General features: G+C 32.9%; 1 protein-coding gene and 1 long non-coding RNA gene across 3 annotated transcripts; both read left to right on the forward strand.

The window, feature by feature from the left end:
• Nucleotides 1-38: 38 nt before the first annotated feature.
• On the forward strand, nt 39-5,381 carry LOC145059632 (uncharacterized). Its single transcript, XM_079007448.1, has 4 exons — nt 39-246; nt 373-1,590; nt 1,715-2,410; nt 5,278-5,381. Exons 1-4 carry the CDS (start codon nt 39-41, stop codon nt 5,379-5,381), a joined length of 2,226 nt encoding a protein of 741 aa, XP_078863574.1.
• Nucleotides 5,382-6,093: 712 nt separating this feature from the next.
• On the forward strand, nt 6,094-13,045 carry LOC145057717 (uncharacterized). 2 transcript variants are annotated; one of them, XR_013686165.1, is made up of 3 exons: nt 6,094-6,743; nt 7,267-7,376; nt 7,904-13,045. It is a non-coding gene; the product is annotated as an uncharacterized LOC145057717 (long non-coding RNA). The 2 variants fall into 2 exon arrangements; XR_013686164.1 differs by having other exon boundaries at nt 6,094-6,738.
• The last annotated feature ends 733 nt before the right edge of the window (nt 13,046-13,778 follow it).

The following is a 13,778-nucleotide window of genomic DNA, read 5'->3' on the forward strand; positions in this document are numbered from 1 at the left end:
TCGGTGCACATTACATGATGCAAAACTACTTAGACGCCATGTCGCTTTGTAAGTGGTTTGGATATCCTGATTTTTTCATAACATTTACATGCAATCCAAAATGGCCAGAAGTTCGAAGATTTCTTAAAGACACTACTCTTAATCCAGAGGATAGACCTGATATCCTATGTAGGTTGTTTAAGATCAAACATGATGCATTGATTAAAGACCTACGCAAAAATGCAGTATTTGACATGGTTCAAGCAGGTATTTAAAATTTGTACTTCATACTAACCATATTTTATTGTAATGGCATGTTTTATTTAAAATATTGTTACATTTTCTACATTATTAAATTTATTAATACAAAGTTGTTTATTTCTATATATGCAGTTGTGTATACAATTGAGTTTCAAAAGCACGGTTTGCCTCACAGTCATATTTGTCTATTCATGCAACTTGATTACAAGCTTCCTACCGTGGAACACATTCATCAATTTATTTCAGCTGAGATTCCCAACATTAACCAAGATCCTGCTTTGTATTCACTTGTGAAGGAGTTCATGATACATGGTCCATGTGGTGCTCAAAATGTTAATTGCCCTTGCATGGTGGATAACAAATGCTCTAAAAACTTCCCAAAGAATTTCTCTGAACATACTTCAATTGATCAGAATGGTTTTCCTATATATAGGAGAAAAAATGATGGATCGTTTGTCGAAAAATCTGGTGTCCAGTTAGATAACAGAAATGTTGTTCCATACAACAAATACCTGTTGAAACGATACCAAGCACACATAAATGTTGAATGGTGCAATCAAGGATCTTCCATCAAGTATTTATTCAAATATATTAACAAACGTCCCGATAGAGCAACTGTTGGTTTTGTACAAAGCAACAATGACTGTGATAAAGATGATACAGTCGATGAGATAAAAGAATACTATGATTATAGATATCTTTCTGCATGTGAAGCATCCTGGCGAATTTATGGATATGATGTTCATTACAGGCATCCTTCAGTGATGAGACTTCCTTTTCATCTTCCAAATCAACAACAAGTTATCTACAGTGCAGATGACGACATCGACAATGTTCTCAACAAGCCTTCTGTTGCTTCTTCCATGTTCACATCTTGGATGGAGTGCAATAAAGTTTACAAACAAGCAAAAAAACTAACTTATGTTGAATTTCCAACAAAGTTTGTTTGGAAGCTTGATTTGAAAACTTGGAAGCCAAGGGAGGTTGGATATTCGATTGGTAGAATTCATTCAGTGTCACCTAATCTTGGTGAAGCATATTTCTTAAGAATTCTTTTAAACAAAGTGAAAGGACCAAAATCATTTGAAGAAATCCGCATGGTTAATGGTGAAATATGTCCTTCATTTAGAGATGCATGTTATGCTCTCGGCCTCTTAGATGATGATAAAGAATACATTGAAGCAATTAAGGAAGCAAGTCAATCTGGATCCGGTTATTACTTACGTTTCTTATTCGCTATCATGTTATTATCTCACAGTTTGTCTAGCCCGGATGTTGTGTGGGAAAATACATGGGAATACTTATCAGATGGAATTCTTTACACTCAACAACGAAGATTAAAATCTCCAGGTATTATAATATTCTTTACTTTTTTATTTTAAAATACATGTTTAAATCAATATACAGTACTAATTTATTTCAATAACAAATTTGTTTATATTTTTTTGTAATTATTATACCAATTTTGTTTCAGGTCTATCACTTAATGAAAATCAAATTAAGAACCTGACTTTGTTTGAGATTGAACAAATTTTACTGCGTAACAATTCAAGTCTCAAAAATTTTACAAGAATGCCTTTACTCGATGTTGATTCTGTATCCTCTTCAAACAATCGTCTTATCAGTGAGGAAGTAGATTATGACATACCGAATTTAAAGAACGAGTTTGAACGACTTTATATTGCATTAACATCTGAGCAACGAAACATTTTTGATGATATCATGACTACAATAAATAATAATGAAGGAGGTGTTTTCTTTGTATACGGTTATGGTGGAACAGGTAAAACCTATCTTTGGAAGACATTATCTGCTGCAGTTAGATGTAATGCTCAAATTGTTTTAAATGTTACGTCAAGTGGGATTGCTTCTTTATTATTAACCGGTGGTCGGACGGCACATTCACGGTTTATAATTCCTTTGGTTCTTATTGAGGTTTTTATTTGTTCGATATCACCAGATAGTGAACTCGCCAGTTTATTACGAAAAATCTCATTAATCATTTGGGATGAAGCACCCATGATTCACAAGCATGCATTTGAAGCTTTAGATCGAACTTTGAAAGATATATTCAAGTGTGATGATTCTAGAAACTCAAATTTGCCATTTAGAGGGAAAGTGATTGTTTTTGGAGGAGATTTTAGACAAAATTTGCCTGTTATCCCAGCTGGTAGTAGACAAGACATTGTCAATGCTTCCTTAAGTTCATCATATTTATGGCAACAATGCAAAGTCTATCAACTAACCAAGAATATGAGGCTAACTGTCGGAAGTCATACATATGCTATTCAAAAGAAAATGGATTTTGCAAAATGGCTTTTGGATATATATATATATATATATATATATATATATATATATATATATATATATATATATATATATATATATGGCTAGGTTATAATGTGAATGTACAACTATTGTGCAGACGTATGGACAATATTATTCTATGAGAGTTACTAAAAGAATAAGTTGTTTAGTAATGTGAATACCTTCAACCTCACACAATTATTGTCATTTGTATGCATTCTCACTAATTCTTATTAATTTTTGTTCTCACGCATCGTTTTTCACACATTTCATTCTTACATAATACAACTTAATAAACATCCTAACAACATTCTGATAGAATGAGAATAATAATAAAAAAAGTTTATAATAACCTTATAACCGATTTAATTTGTGAGAATGTGTGATAATAACAATAGTTATGTAAGATTGAACGTATTCACATTATCAAACAACATATTTTCTTTGTCATTCTCACAGAATAGCATTGGTCACATGTTCGTACAATAGATGTCAATCCATATTTGAACCTAGCTCTCTCGCTCTCTCGCTCTCTCTCTCTCTCTCTCTCTCTCTATATATATATATATATATATATATATATATATATATGGAATAGTTCGAATGAGAACCATAAAAGACTAAGAACCCTAAGAACCCCAATTGATTAATAATATTTACATGATACTCTTATTAAACATGTTAAAATCCTTTTTTTTTTTTTGTGTTTTTGGTATGAGAAAAGCAAACTTATAATTTTTACAGTCTAATATTTTCATTCGTATATGCTTTCATATTTTAACACAAAACTTATATTAAATACAGATTTACACATTCCATTTATAGTTTAATGCAAAAAATTCACAACTTAATACAAACTATATTACAATAATTCACTAATTCAAAGACGTCAAAAACTCCTACTCTACCACCACATGCCACCACCAACCACCTGTATCAACATAGTAGCCGTCATTTCTTCCAAATCAGATCTATAGATAAAGTCATGCATTAACAAATTAAATACTACATTCACATTCTAATAAAGCCTATTAATTCACTCGTTTTTAATTTAATGCAAAACAATTATAAAAACTAGTGGATTCTTACAAATTTATACAACAAAAAAAATATATTCATAAGAAAGTTAACACAAAAAAATATACATAAATCATTCATATTTTAACACAAATTATAAAAAATTCACAGCAAAATGCAGTTAATTCACAATTTAAACAAAAAATCCATAGTTTAATGCAGTAAGTTCACATTTTTAAACACAAAAATTACAGTTTAATATAAAAAAAATTCACAGTGTAATATAGAAAATTAACAGCTTAATGCATTCAATTCATAGTTTAAAACACAAAATCACAGTTTAATACAAAAAATTCATAGCTTATTACAGTCAATTCACAGTTTAAACAAAAAAAATCACAGCTTAATGCAGTCAATTCACAATTTAATACACAAAAATCACATCTTAAAATACAAAGTTCATAACTTGGTACAATAAATCTCAATTTAATATACAAAAAATATGCATTCACAACCATATTATCAACTTAACACTCTTAATACAATTAGTTCACAGTTTAATACACAAAATTTACAGCTTAATACAATGAACGAACAATTTGATACACAAATTTCACATCTTATATAGTCAATTCACAGTTTAAACAGAAAATTCACATCTTAATAGAAGTTAACACTAAGATTATAAAAAAAAAAACAAATGAGAGATTAAAACATCAAATTCACACCTTAACAGAAGAACAAAAACGATAAAAAATGCACCGTAGAGATCTATAATAGATGTAAGTAGAAAAATAAATATAAAACATGCATTCACAGTTTAAAACTTATAAAAAATCATATATTCACAACTTAAACTTTTAACAAATCATGTATTCACAACATAAAACTAACATTTTCTTATTCATAACATTTAAAACTAATATTGACATGACTAAAAAATTAATAAAAACATTTAAACATCACAATTCACAAATTAAAAAACCTAGATTCACATTATTTTAGAAAACATTAACATTATAACACATTTTAAATTCAATCCACAACATAAAAACTAAAAAACCTAAGTTATGAAACAAAAATCTATGCAAATATCATAACAAATAAGTACAAAAACTTGGATTCACGTATTAATAATATTGGATTCACAACTTAATAGTAGTTAAAACTAATATTAAGAAAATTAAACAATAAAAAATAGATTAAAACATTAAATTCACAATTTAACAAAAGGAAAAATAATCAACAAAAAAAATTGACATACCTGATGTAGATCTGGTGGTGTTTCACCAGAGATCAGAGAGAAAAGGATGGAGACAAGTTGGCGGTGTTTCACTAAATCTGAGACTTGAAGAAAACGAAACCAGATCCCAATGGAGGAAACAAAGATGATAGATCTAGTGTAAGTATGCTCTGATGCGACGTATATGGTAATGTTTCACTTGGGATGTAACATGAAACACATCAGATGTAACCGGAAACACATCAGATCTGCATCAGATCTAGTAGTTTTTCACCAAATATCAGAGAGGATGAGAAGAAGGTCGTACATCTGATGGTGTTTCACCGGAGATCAGAGGATGACGATAACACCAGTGACGATCATTGATGATAGTGGTGGATCTTCGTTGCTTGTCGGAACTTGTAGATCTAGAAAAAAAAATCATAGATCTATTGGCGTTAATCGTGGATCTAAAACTGAAAATGTAGATCTGGAATCGTTTGGAGCATACAAATCTGATGCAAGTGGTTGGCCGATGGTAAGAGGCAGCAACAACGGTGGTGCAGTGGTGGTTGGTGGTAGGTGGTGGTAAGGTTGGCGTGTTCTTCAAGTTTGGTGAGAGAGTTTGAGGACGTGAGTGTTTGACATCTGATACATAATAATGAGTTTTAAGTTTAATTTGTCAAAAAAAAAAGTGGTTCTTAATCTTTTTTTGTTGTTATTTGAACCTTTATATATATATATATATATATATATATATATATATATATATATATATATATATATATATATATATATATATATATATAGGTTCTATGGAAAACAAGAAACCCTATAAAAACCCTAAAAAACATAAAAATGCATAAAAAATACTTAGACATCACAAATATTTTTTTATTATTTTATATTATGATTTTTTCGTAGCTTTTTATGTATTTTCGCTGATTTTTTTTTTGAAAAAAACCAAAAAAAAAAAAAGAAATCGACTTTTTTATTTTTTTTTTCGGCGAATTTCTAAAAAAACCTACAATTTTTTGGTATATAAATTAAAAAAAAAAAAAAAAGATTTGTGATGTCTAACTATTTTTTTTATGCATTTTTATGATTTTTAGGGTTTTTTTAGAGTTTTTTTGTTTTCCATATAATCATTCCATATATATATATATATATATATATATATATATATATATATATATATATATATATATATATATATATATATATATATATATATATATATATATATATATATATATATATATATATATATATATATATATATAAAAAAGCTTAGGTATGGAACCTATTAAACCACCTCGTTTTAGGGGTGTTTTACAAATAATGAAACAACATTGGAGCTCAGAAGTTTTATATGGCGATGCGATTACTCAACTGCTACTTCTTCCCTAATAAGTTCTGGTTCAATTCTATTTCTCTCCCACGCCAACATCTCCTACAATCCCCTCGCCAGTATTCTACCCTTCAAAAAACCATTTATCTCATAAGCTTCGGTGGCTCGTTGTCCCCTGGAAATTAATATGTCGATTGATTCCTCCTTACGATATCTTAATCACGGATTAACTAAAGGTTAAGTTCTCGTTATCCATGTTTCAATTTTTTGCTCTCCTTGATATGAATCATTTTAGTCGGTTAGGTTTTCAAATATGAATTACAGGAAAAGTCGATTGCATATTCATGCCCCCAAATTCCTGTTTGGTATTGGATTTTCCACCAAATTTGACCAATACACACAATTTGGTTGCAATTCAGACAAGGCAGGACCAAGCCACAGGCAATCTCTCACGGTATCTTTGTCGGTCTAGTTGATTACTTGTATCTTCTATTGCGCTCTATCGTTCCCTGATGCCCCCCCCCCCCCCCCACCCACCCAATTGCCACCTTGCGGTCGTCTGCCTCTGTTCATGTCCTCAGACCTTTCTTCTAGCCCTGTACGGTATCCTTCTCCCTTGAGTCCTCTATTTCTATTAATGCTTTCGTTTTTTAAGGACCAGATGCTTTTACAATAGTTGTATTCAGATCTATCAAGTTTCTTGAGGTATTATGATTTGTACATGCTTATCAAATTTAGTGTTCACATGTCTTGTTCAATTGATAAAAGATGTTTACGTTTATGTCGGTTTGAAGTTCTAAAACCCAATCAAATGATGTAGACTCAAGTAATGAAATGAATCTGATAAATTTGAAGTGTTTGATAATTTTTTTAAAAAGTAATGACAAATTGTGAAAGTGCTCTGATTACAAAAGCAGGTTAATAATTGGTGTGTTATCTTCTGTTTTCTAGAATCCTACAATTCTCTTGTCAATGTAATACAACTTATGTTGTTTGAAAAGAAAATGACTATGTGTGTATGTATTATTGATAATGAATTTACAGTTTAATCGTGTGAGATATATGTACATATTCCACAAAATTATTTTGATGATGTGTACTGAACATTTATGAGTTCTTATTGTAGAGAGGTATTCACACCAATTAGCACCTATGACAGTATGACCTGAGAATTTATTTATAACCATCGAGACATGAAGAGGAAGCATTGTGAATTGCTTGTTCCACAACCACTATGTAAGTCCCCAAAATTGCTTGTGTATCAATCAGATCCAATTGATGGTGCGGAATCCCGATCAATTGGATGATGTCAGATCAAATAGAAGAGAAGGAGAAGAAGATGATGAATCTTTGATGTATTGAATGAATATGATTGATGCTCCTTACAATAGATTCACACACACACACACACACACTTCTTCTCTCTAACTTTCTCTCTCTTCTCTAGCCTATTCTCTTCTCTCCTTACACTCCAACATGCACTCCTCTATTTATATGGACCTCCAGCCATACACATGTGTACAGCCGCACACCTTGTGTACGGCCGTACACACAAACCGCAAACACATACAATATTACATAAAAATATATTTTCCTAGAAAAGCAAAGTATAAACCATATTTTTGACCCAACAATCTCCCCCTTGGTTTATAGCTTTCTTTTCTAATTGGCCCAACAAACTCCCCCTAAAAAGTAGCTGACTTATTCTTGTTAATCTTCATTGGGAGTTTGGCTTCAGCATTAATCTTCAAATTTCTTCACAGCATCAAGATGAACATATGAATCTTCAAGAATGACTTCATCTCGAGCGGTTGGGCTTTTCTTCAAGATTTGACTCTGACGCACATTGGGTGAGGAGGCTTGATGAAAAGATTCTTGAAAGATAGCACTTTCAGCTTGAGAATCTTCAGAGAGAACAACGGAGAGAAATAATCTTCTGGATCACTTCAGCAGGTTCATAGATAGCAGCAAATTGATTGAGGAGGCTTCAATGCAATCTGTCACATAATCTTCAAGTACAGCTTCACATTGCTTCTGAGGTTGAAAGATTGAATGATGGAAGAATAGTCTTCATTTCTTGCTCCTTCGAATGAAAATTCTTCGATGCTCACGGATGAAGCCTTGTCTCAGAAGATCTTCAATACAGTCTCCACGAGTCTCATTTATGCCTGAAATCACTTTTCAAGACAAAACAAAACTAAAAGAAAAATTAGCACACAAAAAAAATATTTTTGGATTTTTTTTAATATTTTCTGGAAAAATAAAAAAAGAAACAAAAATATTTTTTGGATTTTCTAATTTTTTTGAACAAGAAATAACACTATTTTTGGATTTTAAATTTTTGGATTTTTGTTTGATTTGTGAATTATTTTTAATTCTCCCCCTTCCTCTATGCACAAATTTAACAAAAATAAAATGATATCTAACTTTGAGAATGATTTGGGATCAAAGTTTTTATACAACCTTTATCCGCTTGTCGGTACCTTCCATCTTCACGTCTTTGTCTGGTCGATCGCCGATATTGTTGTCCACTTAAATACGAAAATTTGTGACAAAATTAGGACATACTGCAAGTGACAAGACAATGTGATCCTAAATTCCTAGATATTATATCTGATCCTAAGTTTCTAGATACTATATCTTAAGGACCATTCATCTGACGACGACCAGGGATATTGTTGTCCACCTAAATTGAGCAGCGAGATCTATAGACAATCTTTGAGTGTTCAATTTTAATTGTACTGGAACATGTTTCCCGCTTCCAGATATGCCCCGGTAATCAAGGACTTCTAGAGTACTCCTTACATCGGATGAGCAGACCATCATTAGGGGAGAAGATAGATTCAGAGTATTATCATTTATAGTGCATATGCTGTGTACCAGGTCGGATTGTTAGTCATGCAAAGGAGATAGCATATGGCTAACAGATGAGAGGAATTTCATATGTGTATATATATATATATATATATATATATATATATATATATATATATATGTATAATATGCAGAGAAATAGAGTTACATATGTTACAGTCCAGGTCGGATCTCTTCCAATCACGTAGAGGAGGTAACATATGACTAACAGACAGAAAGAAAGAAAATGATTTTCTACAGACCTAATTTATCGGAATTTACCAGTTGCCCAATCAATACCGGAATTAAGGACAGAATCCGCACATGGAGGAAAAGTTAAACCACTGTTCCAGATACGGGTTCAATTAATGTGACGAGTAGATTCCCATATATATCTCCCTGCTCAACCTATCCGAGCGTCGTATTGTTAGGCTGAACAGATCTAACTAGGTCAAGATTTGTCAAGTCTATAGATTCCTTAAGTTCATCTGCACCTATTCATGTCCATTTAGAATCTTTCGTGCCTACCGACGCATCAAATCAGAGCATAGACCCTTCAACTTTGGGTATGTTACACAGACTTAGATTGCCTGTTATCACTTGATAATATCACTTCCCAAAACATCTCCTTCAAGCACATTCCATAACCAACATAATATTTTTTTTAAAATTTTCTAATTTTTGTTTTGTTTTTATTTCTCCCCCTAAATTTGTGCATAGGAGAGAAACGAAAGTAAATGCATAAATTTAAACTATCCTAAAATAAAATTTTGTCTTTAAAGAAAATCAGCTTAAGAAAAACTCAGGAGTATAGAGAAGAAAACTCAAACCGTAAGTCACCGATTGAATTTGCATCCAGAAGGTCTGAGAACAGCACGCATAATCTCAGAACAGATCCAAAAATTCTTCATGTCATTAAGCTCAAACCCCGTGAGTGATCACTTCCTTTCTTCCCTTCCCGCAAAGGACACATACTCTCAAACAAATGTCTGAATGTTGTACAGTTGAGAGATGTCCCCTATCAAGTGCCAGGAACAGCCACTACCAACAAACCGAAGTCTGATGATATGCCTCCATAGCTGCTCCGACACAGAGCGGGATTAGTTGGACTTTGGAACCTAGTCCATTTTGAAACTGGGTCGACCTTTGTCATCTTTGCATGATACTCTCTCCCATGACATATCCTATTTATCACAAACAGAAAATGTAGAAATATTATAAGCATTAGATGATTTGGGAGATTACACCTTCGGTACCCATCTGTAGTTGGGTTTAACCCATTTCTTTTTCGAGCGGATGGGTGCCACGACACTTGATTTTGAACTTGAAGCCGATCGTCGAGATGACTTTGATTTTGGCTTCACAGGAGCATCTCTTGGATTTGGCTTCTTGGCCGACATTCCCTTCTTGACCTTGGGAGTTGATTTCTTGGCCTTGTGGGGTTGATTTTTGGCCTTCGTGGCATTGCAGTCGCTATTTTTTGAATGTGGCCTTGAGGGGTTTCTTTTGGAGTATCTCCTTCTTGGTGTTTTCTGCCAGCCATGTGCGTAGTAGGGAACGTATGCGCAATTTGGACAATTTCTGGCAATGTATCCAAGTGTTCCACAGTGAAAACATGTCTTTTTCTTCACTGTGGAGTTGTTTCTTCCTGCCCCTGGTGGCGTGTCCATGCCTTATCTCTTGTTGTTCCCACATGCACACTTGCAACAAGAACTCTGTTGCGTTGTAATTGGTGGCTTGTATTTCTCAACGGCAGGTTGATCAAAAGCAGTTGAGTTCGAAGCAACAGATTCAGAGTTCAAGGGGATGTTGGTTTGTTCAATGGTGTTCTCCTTGTTCTCATCCTCTGCTACTTTACATGCACATAAAGTAGAAGCATTAGTATCTTCAACTTGAATACCTCCTGACACAAATCCACCTGGTTTGCCATATCGAAGATGTGCCTCCCTGTCAATTTCGTCCTATGTCATAGGGATGGATGTGTAGTTATGATTGAAAGGTGGAGGAACACTATCATACCCTAGACCCTTGTTTTGATTTTCTTTGAATTTTAATTGGGTTTCATATAAGGACTCGATTGTCTTACTTGACGCAGTGTAATTTTTGAAACTAACATCTGTTTTTCCATACTTTATTTTCAAAGCGTCAAGTTCTTCGGTTACAACATCAAGTTTTTTCTTAATGTGATCATAATTTTCACACTTGTTGTTGTAATCTTCTTGTAATTTCCGGAAATCCTTGATTTTTGTTTCTAATTGAGCTTTTAACGGTTTCTGTCCTTTCCTAAGAGTATAGCCTTCGTATTTGAGGTCCTCATTTTCTCTTTTTAATAAATCAATTTGTTCGCGAAGAAATTTAATCGTAGCTTTACAAAATGGAGTACATGAAACTTCATTTACCGGAATTGATATGGAACTCATTTTTTTAAGAATTTTTTTTAATTGTCCTTTGACTTAAAAACCGAGAAAGTCAACCTTAAAATTCAAATTTAAAAAATCAAACTTAAAAGTCATACTTGAAAAGTCAAACCGAAAAGCTAAATTTGAAAATTTAAAACTTAAACAAAAAAAATTTAAAAAAAAAATCAAAGATTAAAGTCAAAGGTCAAATTTGAAAGTCAAAAGCAAAAATTTTAAGGTCAAAAGTTAAAAATAAAGTCTAAAATTAAAATCAAAATTTTTTTGGGTGAAAATAGAATTTTAAAATAAAAGATTTTGAATTTTGGGCTAAAAATGACAATTTTGTGAAAATAGGGGCGAAATGGAGTCCTTATGAATTAAATTTCGAAGGAAGTAAACATCTAGCAAGTTGGTCGAGATGATAAGGCGCCGGTTGTGTAAGGCGAAGAACCGGGTTCGAATCTTGGCACCTTCTATTTATGTTTCTATTTTATAATACAAGGCTGCTGTGCGAGGTTGCTGCTTGCGAGGTGAGCCAAATGCGAGCCGAACACGCTGTTGATACGAGAGCGAGGCAGCTGAGCCAAGAATCCGAGGCGAGACCGAGCCGCACACTCCGAGGCCTACACCGAGCCGCACACCGAGGCTGCTGAGCCGCACACCTTCAAGAGCTCAACCGTACACACCTTTAATAGATTTGCGAAAAAAACGACGTTTTTCACCCTTTTTTGCTCCAAAACTCGATCAAAAACTCGTTTTTATGAAAAATGCAAAGAAGTAACCGCCCTTATTTTTGCGAGATCTATCCAAAAACGCTATTATCTTTTCAAAATAAGATCAAATAAGCTCCAGATCTGAAGAAAAAAAAAATTGATTGATACAACCAAGCTCTGATACCAATTGTAAGTCCCCAAAATTGCTTGTGTATCAATCAGATCCAATTGATGGTGCGGAATCCCGATCAATTGGATGATGTTAGATCAAATAAAAAAGAAGGAGAAGAAGATGATGAATCTATGATGTATTGAATGAATATGTTTGATGCTCCTTACAATAGATTCTCTCACACACACACACTTCTTCTCTCTAACTTTCTCTCTCTTCTCTAGCCTCTTCTCTTCTCTCCTTACACTCCCACATGCACTCCTCTATTTATATGGACCTCCAGCCATACACATGTGTACAACCGCACACCCTGTGTACGACCGTACACAGGGTGTGCGGCCGTACACACGTGTACGGCCGTACACACAAATCGCAAACATATACAATATTACATAAAAATATATTTTCCTAGAAAAGCAAAGTATAAACCATATTTTTGACCCACACACTATGAAGTGACATTTGTGCCTTGACTGAGAAATATGTTGTCTTGATCAACCGGTAAACAAAACTGGAATTCAATGGGTGGACTCGTGGTTTTGGATCAATGGTTTCGTGAGAAACAGGTAGCCTTTGAATTCAATGGTTGGAATGTTAGTCTTGGTATGCAATGACAAAAGTAGTGGCCTTGGATGAATGGACAAGACACACTCGGGTTGACTTAAAGACCATCAAGCGTGAGTAGGTTAAAATCCAATGTTAACTAGAATAGCAACGTACTTTGATTTTGTATTAGAAATAGCAAAGTTGTTTGATTTTTTACGATAATTAGCAATGTACCATTACTTTTCATCAGAAATAGCAATCTATATACGTATTTTGATAGAATCCACTGTTTCTTTTTCCACTTAGATTTCTCTATGATTGATATAATCTTGTGTATCTTTTTCTAATTGCAATATAAAGCATGACTCCTTCAATCCAGTTATGTACACAATGTGCAATCTTGCAAAGAAGATAATAAAGTTTCAATTTTAAATAATTATACAAAATCAGCAACGTACTTCTCGTTGTTAACCGGAATAACATGTTCTGACTTTTTATGGAAAATATCAATTCATATACATATTTTTATAGAATCAGCAATGTACTTTTCATTTTAAGCCCATGGTAGCAATGTACTTTTATTTTTACCCTATATTAACAACCTACTTATATTTGTAACACATCTGTGTTAAAAACAAAAACCATCCAGATGTTTCATACACCAATTTTGTCCAAAATAAAATATAATTACCGCAATTATCCAAAATAGGTTTTCATACACCATTTATTTCCAAAACATAAAAATGTGCCTATTTAAAACATAAAAAAAAATCAACTATCCAAAACAGAAACCATCCAAATTTCTCCCAACGACAAGACATATCACCATGGTTTCTCTTGCAACAATTCATCCACCTGATACATGAAAAATAAAATAATTAATATAATTATTACACTAGTAAACTCATGACAATATAAAGTGATATTACAACTACCTTTCTTTTTGAACAACTAG

The sequence above is a fragment of the Lactuca serriola genome, chromosome 6, assembly GCF_051521515.1.
Source record: "Lactuca serriola cultivar US96UC23 chromosome 6, Lser_US96UC23_V15, whole genome shotgun sequence".
Classification (NCBI taxonomy): domain Eukaryota; kingdom Viridiplantae; phylum Streptophyta; class Magnoliopsida; order Asterales; family Asteraceae; genus Lactuca; species Lactuca serriola.

What these genes read in the sequence shown, in the direction of transcription:
- LOC145059632 (XM_079007448.1), top strand. Translation starts at nt 39, where the DNA reads ATGTCGCTTTGTAAGTGGTTTGGATATCCTGATTTTTTCATAACATTT. An exon ending in ATTTGACATGGTTCAAGCAG is followed by an intron (nt 247 to 372) that starts GTATTTAAAATT and finishes CTATATATGCAG; the next exon opens with TTGTGTATACAATTGAGTTT. An exon ending in ACGAAGATTAAAATCTCCAG is followed by an intron (nt 1,591 to 1,714) that starts GTATTATAATAT and finishes ATTTTGTTTCAG; the next exon opens with GTCTATCACTTAATGAAAAT.